This window comes from Schistocerca nitens, unplaced genomic scaffold (assembly GCF_023898315.1).
Source record: "Schistocerca nitens isolate TAMUIC-IGC-003100 unplaced genomic scaffold, iqSchNite1.1 HiC_scaffold_376, whole genome shotgun sequence".
In the NCBI taxonomy this organism is placed as follows: Eukaryota; Metazoa; Arthropoda; class Insecta; order Orthoptera; family Acrididae; genus Schistocerca; species Schistocerca nitens.
In genome coordinates this window covers 3,436,731-3,448,813 of record NW_026045910.1, presented here as the reverse complement: position 1 = coordinate 3,448,813, position 12,083 = coordinate 3,436,731, and the positions used below count along the sequence as shown (strand labels likewise).

The following is a 12,083-nucleotide window of genomic DNA, read 5'->3' as shown; positions in this document are numbered from 1 at the left end:
GGGGGGGAGGACAACAGTTAAATAATTTGATTCGGTATTCTGATCAGCCTGGAAGTAAAAGAATGAACAAGTACTTAATATTTTTCCTCAGAGACGAGGAAGAGAGGAAATGATACTTTGCAACCACAGATATAGTTGGCAGCAAATTGATTATGCTACTCCGGAAGCAATTATTATTGTTGATTTGTGCATCCACATACAAACTTTATATAGAGAAAAATATCTTAGTAACATATACAAGTCCTTTTTCATTATATATTACATCATCTAGAGGTTCTCATTGCTTCCAGTAAGAGCTTAACGTCACAATGAATCCCCAAAGTGAGAGATCGTGTACTGCTCTGTAATCAGAATTATTTACATATTGTCATGTACCTAACCTGAGACAATGTTCACTGGAGTCTCATGCACCATGTGCAGTAATTTTCTCTGACAGTGTAGTATGCTGCATAGGTGTGTTGGTAGTCCCCTGCTGCCAATATGAAGGTGGGTTGACAATGTATTCATGTTTAAAGATATATCTTGTTGCTAATGAAAGAGTGCTGAAAATGGACAAGCAGGCATGACTTTTAAATTCAAAGCAATCTAGCAAAATCTGAAGGACTTGCTCTATCAAGTTGTCACCACTGATGAGACCTGGTTTCATTAATATGCCCTGAAAAATCAGAAGAAATGGTTGCTTCCACTCAACCTGTTTGAAAAAGGCATCTCAGTCTCCCAGAAAAGTTATGACTTTGAATGCAATGACTTTTATACTCTTAATTTCTGAGGAAAGGGAAAGATGATCACAAAAATACTACAGTGAGATTGGACCTCTTTGGAACAAAATTGAAGGAAACATGGACCCACCTACAAAAAAAGAAAATGATGCTGTATCATGTCTAAATGGCAAGACACTCACCTTGAGTAGCTGATGCAAAACTGCACAATTTGAGTCATGAATTGCTCCCAAAGTCCCCATATTCGCCCAACATGGCTCCCGGCAGTATCTTCATACTCCCATACATGCAGGAATGGTCACAAGTAAAAATATTGCTTAAATTACGAGGTTGTCATAAGACAGATGTATTTTAGAGAGCTTGTTAATTCATATTTTTGGGTTGTTGAAGTGTATTTTTCTAAAAGGGGACTACATTTAGGGAGGTGTTACGTATGACTTCATACACGACAGTAAGGAGAGATGGCATAATGAGTATTGCGACAACTGTCATTGTAGGACAGCTCGATAGGATTAGCGAACAAGTTAGCACAGCAAACAGAAGATTTACTTCACTTTTATTTCCCCAAGTGTATGAAGACTCATTACAAATAAACAGCAAAAAACACAGAGTCCAGCTGTCTCACTGTCACCAAGGATTAAGCACGAACGAAGGTGTCACAGAGTGGTGGCTCCAAGTGCAAATGGGAGTGGGATGAGCAGCTGCCGCTGGCCGTCCTATATTGTGGCAGCAGAGGGCGCAGTTAGTAAAGAGTTGCTGAAGGTGCGACTCGGTGGACGAGCACCAATGGATCTGCCGTGCTGTTGTTATCATATGGAAACTTGCCATTTTGTTGCCGACTTGATACACTGATAGAATGACACTGATATCACAGGAGGGTCTCTTACAAAGCACAGTAACCTCTACCAAGGCACGTTTGTCTCTCTATCATTACAAGTAATATTTGGGCAAATATCATCCCCTTCTCCCCTCAACAATCTATAACACAGAGAGAAATATGTTAGTCATAGGTGAACCTCAGCATGGTGACCGTCCACAGGTGCCTGAAACTAATGTACTGTCTACAATTAATGCAATTTATAAAACATAAGTATCATATATTTTGGTTACTGCACCATCAGGAAGTGGCTCGGGATACAGTTTTTGGCATTCATCGACATGAATATAGCATCGTACCTTCTAAATCATTTGAAAAGGATTTTATATATCATTATAGACTTTGTACTTTTGTAACAACACACTTTTTACTGAGTATAAACAACAAATTATGACAATGTGAGAAGCAGTATTAAAAAATGTTAAGCAAATTACTGGGGAGGGAAAGGGGTGGAGATGGGGGGGGGGGGAGGGGGGGGAAGAAGAATTAGAGGGAATATGTAAAAGAAATAGGATCACTTTCATTGAATATCACTTTTCCTCACTTTTTAAAACTTTTTTATGTATCAACTGAATCACCTTTTACCACCCCCTCTCCCAACATCACATTCTGTCACTTTTAAATCTGCAACATATAATTTCTAGTTCAGTGGCTGCCTGCTTGTATCCAAGCACAAATTAAACGTTCTCATCATTCATCAGGTCCATTTTATTTCCGGGGGGTGGGGGTGGGGAGGAGGGTGATAGCAAGCAAACTGCCTTCTTTCATGTGGAAGGATATGCAGTAAGTAAGTAAGTAAATAAATAAATAAAAACATAATCCAATATCCAAATAAACCTTCAATAATATTAGAATTTGCACTGCCTCTAAGGGCCGCACTCTTTGCCACTTGAGGGTAGTTAATGCAGTAATGAAGAATCACAACAGTTGATACTATCGGAAAGTTAAGTAGCTAACACCGATAGGTGGTGACTTATGAAAGAACTGGTTGCTTGAAAATGCGCACTGTAAATAATATTTCAATGAATTTTAACTGAAGAACTTAACTGTATTAATTGTAAGTACTGGATATGAAATACCTCAAAAATGTTACAAAAAAGATAAAACAATAAAACTATTTGAGAGGGAACAGGAGAGCATACTTACTAACTGAACAAACAGTGTTGTGAGCAGAGCTTAGACTAGGAGCTAGAAGGTTGTGATGTTGAATCTAAGTATCTTGAAAATAGTTCCCAGTTGAATTAAACCTTTTTTTTTTAAAAAAAAAGGAGTATTTTTTAAATACTGCAGTCAGCAATGCTTTCTGACTACCTGCATTGACTGGCTACCCAGACACACCACTACAGAAGCCGAGAGCTTTATTTACATCGAATGTGCGAACTGAAAATCCCACCGAGTGTCCTGTATGTTTAGAGACTCTCTTCTGCCTACAAAAGAAGTCAAAGCGGTCAAAATTTCCCAGCAGTTCAGTGAAGTTTGTGGAGAAAACACCATTAGCACTGGAATGGAAGTAATAGGGTTGGAGCAATTAAAAATGGCTGTAAAAATGTTCATGATTAAATGAGCAGTCTTATGGCAGAATGAACTAAGCGATATTAAAAAAAAAAAAAAAAATTGAGTTCTTCACCATTTTAAAATGATAGGGTTTTATTTTGTCTTATGACAAAACGAACTATCTGACAACTCGCCTTGTTTCATTGCTGTAGCAAAGGATTTCTTTGGCAGAAGGTTGGTACTATTCATTCTCTTATTCCAAAATGAACCATGCAACATCACAAGATGGTTACCGCGGTATATAGCTCATGCGCATGTTCAAACGCAATGGCAGAAAATGATAATTGTGAAGATGAGTCATTTAGTTCTAGTTCTTCTGACATATATGAACCTAGTGATGGTGCCTCTCAATCATCAAATGGTAAGTGGCTTTTAATAACTAGTGATACTTTAGTTTATAGAATAAACTCATTAATTGGAGGTTATGTTGTTTACCTCACATGCCAGAATGAACCATGACCACAAGTAGTAAATCTAAGGTCACTGCACAATCGATAGTGAGTGTATGTCGATATTTCGGCCAGTGCTGCCATAAACAATGAGGGGAGAGAAAAATTGACCCTGTGGAAAGAAATGCCTCTATTTAGGGTGGGAAATGCGATTTAATGTTGAGATGGTTCACTCTGGCAGAAGAGTTCCTGAAAGAATAGTATTTTGCATATTCGTCAGCTACCAAAGTAATGAAATGGATTATCTTAACTTGGTATCATGATTGACATTATTAATAAATCGGTTTTGAAAATGAATTTATAGATCTAAGTAATTTGTTTTTCAGATGAACATGAAATTTCTGGCAATAAAAGAAAAAAGGAAACAGGGAACAATGGAAGAAAACCATAAGGAAGAAGAAGCGAAATAGTGGGGAAACTAACATTAACAGTAAAGGGGAGACTGTCCCAGGAAAGACATTCGTTGATTTTAATTGTTCATGTAGACAAAAATGCTGGCAAAAAATAAATTGCGAGGAGAAAAGAACTTTTTTTTTGACACATTTTATGGAAGTGGGTCTTGGGATGTGCAGACATCAATAATATATGGTTCAGTTAAAAATGTGCCCATCAAAAGGAAGTGTTCTAAAACTGACAAGAGGAAGTGTTCCTAGTGCGAATGGAAATATTGTGAAGGCGTGCAAAGAAACTTATCTAAAGACACTACAGATTTCTGGCAGCAGGGTGCATCGAGCCATAGCCAAAGCAAAGACCAGCTCTTTATGTGACCAGTGTGGAAAACACGTACCTCATAATAAAAGTGCTGACTCAGTTATTATTCACATCCATACTCATATTAATAGTTTTCCCAGTACATCGAGTCACTACTGCAGAAGAGATTCGTCAAAAAAGTACTTTGACAGTAGACTTAATCTTAGTTTCATGTACAGATAATTAATTGATAAGCTGAAAGAAGAAGATCACAATGTTAAACCTCCCAGCCAATCGCTGTACGAAAAAGTATTTAGACGAGACTTCAATCTCAGTTTCAAGCCTCCTCAAAAGGATACACGTCAAACATGCGACAGGCTAAACACGCTAATTACAGCAGAGGAGACACTTAGAGCTGCTGAGGCAGACACTGAGAAGCTACGAAGATTAAGAAAGGAGCAGGAATTGCACCACAGGAAGGCTGAAGCTACAAGAGATTGTCTGAAAATGGATATGGAGAACTCCAAGACAGAAGATAATCTTACAGTTTATTCATTTGATTTGCAGAAAGCATTACTGCTGCCAAAATTGACAACAGGTGTTGCATACTATAATCGTCAACTCTCCTGCTTTAATCTTGGAATTCAAGACTTTCAAAGTGGAAAGGCAGTAATGCATTGCTGGAATGAAAGTATTGCTTGAAGGGGAGTTCAAGAGGTAGGCTCTTGTTTATTTAAGTATGTCGAATCTGATGATATTGGTCCAAGGATGGTAGTATGGTTGGATTCGTGTGGGGGCAAAATGGGAATTTTAAAATTATGACACTTTGGATGTATTATGGTTCAGAGCGACAAAACTAACATTGAGGAAATTACGCACAAATTTGCTGAACCTGGTCACTCGTATCTTCCGAATGACAGTGATTTTGGGGATATAGAGAGGAAACTACAGCATTATCCAGAAATATTTACCCCAGAACAGTTTTATTCTTTATTGTATTATTGAGAGTGCCAGAGTGAAGAAAGGTGAATTTGAAGTTGTAAAAATGGATTGTAGTGACTTCAAAAGTACTATGCTACTCGAAAAAGCTATGACTAACAGAAAAGTAAATCTCTCTGGAGAAAAGGTTGAATAGCTTAGGAAATGATATTTTCAAAAGAGAAGCCGGGGATAATTGATTACAAATACAGCCACAATGACATGGAAGAATACTCTTCAGTGAATTTAAATAAACGCTTATAAGCTCGCCACTGTTCTCTCAGTCAAATTACACTACCTACACTGTATCCATTAGGACGCACTCTACGTCCTGAGAAACTGAAAGATATTCAGAGCCTTCTAATGTACGTACCCCCGATATACGATATACCATGAATTCTATAAGGGTCTCAAAATGGCTGAAGTATCCAATTTTCTCTCCTAACTCCAAAAATTGCTTAATAATGCTGTATTACATGAATTCTGAAATTCTATCTGTGTGTTTCAGTTGCCAAATAGATCTATATATGAATATAATACAAAAACAAGAAAACTTTACTTTATATTTCTTACTGAAGTGCATTAATGTGGCATGACAATAAAATAACCTGACGTACATGGATATTTTACATTGTTTCTCTGTAGTTTTAAGTTTCAAACTGTAATTAAATTATGTGCTGCAAGGCTCAAAATGCTTGTAAAAGTTTTTCATACCTATTATGCAGCATACCACATGTACATTCATAAATATTTTAGAATAAATAAGTTGCTGTAAACTCATAACTTCAGTCCTTTATTTTTCAAAACTAACTGTCACTTGGTTCATTTTCGCAAAAGACCACTCAAATATGAAGAGGGTGATCATCTTAAATGACTTGGGGTAGAAATCTGACTTGAAAGTTCAATAGACATTTTATGATTTTGTCTTATTCTCAGGTTTCAACAAGAGTTCTTAACGAAAGTCTTACAAAACATCTAAATTACCAGAAACTGTATTCATTAGTGGCTGGAAAATCATGTGGCAGATTATTATGAGAATCAGATTCTTAAGTTGGTGGTTGGCATGATGCCATAATATGGCCAAATATTGTGTTGAAAAATAGACTGAGGTACAAGCTTTTAGGTAAAATTCTTTTAAAAAATGCACTGTTTGTTTAATGTAAAAACAGTAATTATTTTAAAAAACACGCCATGTACATAGTATTATAGCAGCAATACACACTTTTAAAATCAACAGTCCCAAAGCAGCATTAACTAAGTACGGGATGAAACTTCCCCACACCTGTACACTGCTCTGCAGTGACAGATGCTTAGACGAGTGCTGTAGATTTTGCAATATTACCTACCTTCTGTTCTATATATTTATTTTAACCCGTTTACTCACACTGTAAAATGGATACAGGAGCACTTAAGAAATCATAAACATACTTGAACATAGTAAAATGTCTCAACATAATGTTTAATTTGTATTTAGCCCATAAGCACAAGTCTTGTTTCAAAACAAAGTTGAAGAATGCAACTGGCAGTGCACCAGTTAATCGCACTAATTTGCTTTAGTAAATGTTACAGGCTGCGGTGCTGATTTCACATGACAACAAGTTTCGAAAGTCATCATAACAATCACATCAACTGCCTTGTAAAACCCAGGCAAAGATCTCGCTGTAGCCAACGGCTTGTAAAAAATGGAATTGCATATTATGTCTTTTAGTGCTGCACCAACCCAGCGGCCCCCACAGTCACACTTAAATACACCCTCATCGGTAGCAGCACAGCACGACTCCTATGAACACTGTCCACAGCAGCTCCATAGGCTATCTCGAGTCAGTATGGAACAGTCTTGACACTGTCTCGTTCAGTTCCTCGGTGGCAGAGTGGTGCTATTTCCTGGGGCGACAGCCATCTCCCCACCTTGAGTGGTCTCCCTCTGTGGGCTCTGGAAAATAAAATCCATTTTAGTTCAGACTGAACCACACATACAGTTAATAATTTCTTACGATAACATCAGTCATAAAGGGATAGTCCCACATGGCTCTCGCAGAGTAAGTTAATGTTGCTAGACACTTTCAGGTATGCCTTATGCAATCAAATCAGGTGTGTGTTCCCGTCTAAGTGAATTAAATCACCTGAAGTACTTACGCAGGTCGTATCTTTACACACGCACGCACGCGCACGCGCACGCGCACGCGCACGCGCACGCGCACGCGCACGCGCACGCGCACGCGCACGCGCACGCGCACGCGCACGCGCACACGCACACGCACACGCACACGCACACGCGCGCGCACACGCGCGCGCGCGCGCGCGGTAGTAGTGTGCTCCCTCTGAAGGAAGCAGGGAGGGTTGTATGTGGCACACAATCATGAGCAGGAGTGGACTGTAAGATGAGATAGAACATGGAAGAGAGAGACTATGAGGAGAGACCACTGTGGGTTTAGATTACTTGAGTCAGAATAATAATGACACAGGTGGAGACAGGCATGGATCAAAGTGTATGTTGAAGAACAATTCCCAGCCGTATAATTCTGGGGAGCTGATAGTGAGAGTGGGGCATCCAGATGGTACAGACTGTGCATCAGCCATTCGAGTCCAGCAAATTTTGCTCAGCTGTGACTTCTGCCACTGCTCAGTCACAGTTGGCCAGTGGCCATCCATTTGTGAGGACGGCCGGTTGATGGTCACACTCACACACACAAAAGGTTGTGCAAGAATTATATCGGGGCTAGTCTACGATAGTACAACTTTCACAGGTGACTGCCTCAGACAGGGTTGGATAAGCCCAGAATGGCACTGGGACAGGATGTGCTGGTGTGTGCGTGTAGGTAAATGGATCACCATCAAGAAACTTGGTGAAATGTACCATAGTTAGCTTTGCACATGACTAGTGACATTCATGGCTGTCAACTGGCTGTGGACGAAGAGGTTCGCATCCAGGTAGTCATGGTTCCATAGGCAACTGGAAACATTTTTCAATGAAAACACTGTCTGTCTTGTCTCATTGTGGGATAAATCTATTAACAGTTAAGATTATTACTTTTCCTTACTTTTTTCTGTAAGTCTCATTTTCGTTTGCCAACTGTATATGTGCATGCTGATGTTCAGAGGAGCACTGGTGTACTCTGCCAGTCCAGTTGGATTATCAGCACATGCCGAGCCACCGAGCCAAATCTCTGCTGTTTTCAGTGAGCCTAGCCGATCTGAGATGTACACTTGGCACTTTTTGCTTCACACGGGCTAACTTGGCCTGCTGGGTTGCTTGTATATGGCACGGGTAGAATACACAGACTTAAGTCAACAGTCATAGTAACCTAACAACAAAAACATATGGCTCGTATTTTACTTTTCTTGTTTTCTGAGCAATTGAGCATCTCTTGATGATCAGGGGAGCACAGTTAGTAACCATTCCTCTGTGTAAAGGACACCTTTCTAATGACCATAAGCAAAAGCAGATCAAAAAGTAAAAATAAAAATTAATCAAAAAATTAAAACTTGTCTCCATTCCCGAGCCATCAGTAAGCAATAAATTACTTAAAATCTTAACTTCTCCTGAAGGGTAGTTACCCTACAGAGGTTGCTTGGTTTTGGGGTTTGATGGGGCTAAACATCGATGTCATCAGTCCCCTGTTCCAAACAGACATACTTCTAAAAGGCCTATACAGTAAAAGCGTAACCTCTGCACCCAGAGGGAGGGAACACCAACGGGTACAGAGCTAAAATGAACACCAAAGTAACACAAAATAGAGAACACTTAAAAGGAGCAGAGCAAATAGTTGACTAGAGTAAAACAGACTACAGTGGTTGATGGATCAGGTAAAAGGTCAACCACTCAACTACAAACGAAGAACCTCCAGCTAGAAAGCATTGATAGAGGTACCAACACAACTTGTTACCATAAAAGACACTATTTTGGTATCCATGTCACAATTAAAAGTCGCTGGAGTGGGTATAGCCTGAGAAATCATGCGAGAGCGCCCACACTAGAGTGAGTGATAAAATCCAGCTGCACGGATAAAATGTAAAACTGAGTCAGCTATAAAGGCATCGCCACCGAGAATTAAAGGAAGTGCACCTGTCGCCAGTCTGACGCCACAATGGAGAATCGGGTCGAGGATTTGCAACGTTGAAGGTGCTGCCAAGTCGTACACCACGCTCCTGTGGTCGAGACAGGACTGGACTAAGGCCTTATAAAGCTGTAGAAGGGTTGTTCGTGCAGCCCCCCAAACAGTGTGGCTGAGGCAGTGAAGGATGTTGAGGTGCCGCCAGCACCGTTGTTTAAGCTCGCGAAGATGAGGTGTCCAAATGAGGTGAGCATCAAACAGCATGCCAAGGAAGCGATGCGTCTCCTCAATACGAAGGAGTTCATTGGCAAGGTAGAGCTCTGGATGGAGGTGGATCGTTCAACGACGACAGAAATGCGTCACTCGGGTCTTAAGAGGCTGAGAAGTGAAAACCATGGTTGGATGCCCAAAAATGTGTCTTATGGATAGCTCCTTGCAGCTGCCATTCAGTGACACTGATGCTTAGGGAACTGTAATAAAGACAAAAGTCATCGGCATATAGAGAGGAACAGACCGATGAGCCCACTGCACCCGCAAGACCATTAATCACCACCAAAAAAGAGGGGAACACTGAGAACCGAGCCCTGCAGGACACCATTCTCCTGAATATGGGCACAGCTAAAATATGTGCCAACTCTAACCTGAAAGGAGCGATTGGAGAGAAAACTCCAAAGAAAAATCTGAAGTGGACCCCGTAAGCCCCATTCGTGGAGTGTAGCAAGGATATGATGGCGCCAGGTGGTATTGTACGCCTTCTGAAGATCAAAGAAAACAGCAACTAGATGTTCTAGCCAAGTAAAAGCTGTACGAATAGCTGACTCTAGCGAGACTAAATTGTCGATCGCTGAGCAGCCCTGATGGAAGCCGCCCTGTTGCTGGGCTAGGAGGCCCCGAGCTTTGAGGATCCACATGAGCCACCGACTCACCATCCGTTCCAGGAGTTTGCACATAATGTTGGTAAGGCTGATAGGGCGATAGCTATCAACCACCAGCGGATCTGCACCAGGTTTCAGCACTGGGATGGTAAAATGCTATCCTGCCAACGAGTTGGGAAAATGCCCTCCGTCCAAATGCGGTTAAACAGGGCGAGTAATTCACCCCGACAGTGCGCCGAGAGATAGCGAAAAAATTGACTGTGAATTCGGTCTCGACCTGGGAGGTATCGGGGCAAGCTGTAAGGCCACTTTGGAACTCCCATTCACTAAACGGGGTGTTGTATCATTCCCAACGGTGTGTGCGAAACGACAACTGTGTATGCTCAGCCTGCTCTTTAATGGTGCGGAATTCTGCGCGGTAGCCTGCTGTTGCGGAAATACGAGCGAAGTAATCTGCCAGACGTTCGGCGATGGCGATTGGGTCAGTACAAAGTGTACCCCCGAAGAGAAAGGGGAGGGACAGACGCATGAGGGCGAAAGCCAAAAATGCGCTGAACCCGCGACCACACCCGAGATGGGGAGGTGCGAGAACCTATGGTGGCAACATATCGTTCTCAGCAGTCCTGTTTGCTCCACTGGATTAACTGCCGAGCCCGGGCCCGCAGCCGTTTACAGGCAACCAGATTCTCTAGTGAAGGATGACGCCAGTGTCGTTGTAGGGCTCGCCGGCGGTCCCGGATAGCTTCTGCAATCTCTGGTGTCCACCAACGGACTGACTTACGCCTTAGGGTACTGGAAGAGCAGGGGACAGTTGCCTCGGCAGCAGAAACAATGGCCATAGTGACCTCGTCCACCGCCAAATCAATGTCACCAGGAAGCGGAGCTATGGCCATAGTAGCTGAGGTGTAGGCTGCCCAATCAGCTCCACAAAGAGACCATCATGGCAGCTCGTCAGGGGGTTGGGAGTGAAGAAGAGAAACCAGGATAGGAAAGTGGTCGCTACCACAGAGGTCATTGTGGACCCTCCAACTGAGGTATGGAAGAAGACCTGGGCTACTAAGAGAGGTCAATGGCCGAATATGTGCCATGAGTCAAGCTAAAATATGTGGGAGCACCAGTGTTAAGGAGGCAAATGTCCTGCTGTGCCAAGGGAGCCTCAACGTTCCTACCCTGGCCAGAGATCTGGGCCCTCTCCATAAAGGGTGGTGGGCATTAAAGTCCCCCAAAAGGAGGAATGGCGGGGGGGAGCTGGGCAAACAAGGCAGCTAGGTCGGCAAGAGGAGCAACCTCATCTGGGGTAAGGTAGAGGGAACAGACGGTAAGCTCCATTCCTGCCCGGATTCTAACAGCCACAGCCTCGAGAGCCGTGTGAAGTGGCACCGGGCACTAGGAATAGTGGCAAGAACATGAAAACAGACACTGCCAGACACCCTGTCATATTCTACGTGGTTCTTATAGTAACCCCGGTAGCCACAGAGCGAGGGGGTCCGCCGAAGAGGAAACCAGGTTTCCTGTAGGGCCAGACAAGTGGCAGGGAAGTGGCACAAAAGCTGTTTCAACTCAGCAAGGTGGTGGAAAAAACCACGGCAATTCCATTAAAGGATAATAGTATCCGACTGTGAAGACATGAAAGAACCTGGGGGGGGGGGATAGGTTATGCCTTAGAAGCGCTCGCTGTCACAGATTGCGAAGTAGCCTGATCAACTGCCATAGGAGCTGCGGGTCGAGCAACATCTAGCTCCTGAGGGGACGCTAGATGCTCCACATCATCTTCAGGTGCAGTGGTGAACTCCTTTTCTGTCTCTATGTCCTTCTCCTTTTGCTTTTGCTTTTTTTTGGTAGGGTCCTGTTTGTCTTTCGGTTTATCAGGCTGGGCGGGCTTTTCC

The 12,083-nt window shown here is 42.3% G+C and overlaps 1 protein-coding gene across 2 annotated transcripts in view; it reads right to left on the bottom strand.

The window, feature by feature from the left end:
* Window positions 1-6,695: 6,695 nt before the first annotated feature.
* Window positions 6,696-12,083, bottom strand: part of LOC126229611 (COP9 signalosome complex subunit 1-like) — a 93,119-nt gene continuing 87,731 nt past the window's right edge. For both annotated transcript variants that reach the window (XM_049942353.1, XM_049942352.1), the window contains exon 11: window positions 6,696-7,200. In XM_049942353.1, coding sequence (XP_049798310.1) covers window positions 7,120-7,200 — 81 coding nt within the window. In that variant the 3' untranslated portion in view covers window positions 6,696-7,119. The remainder of the gene's footprint in view (window positions 7,201-12,083) is intronic.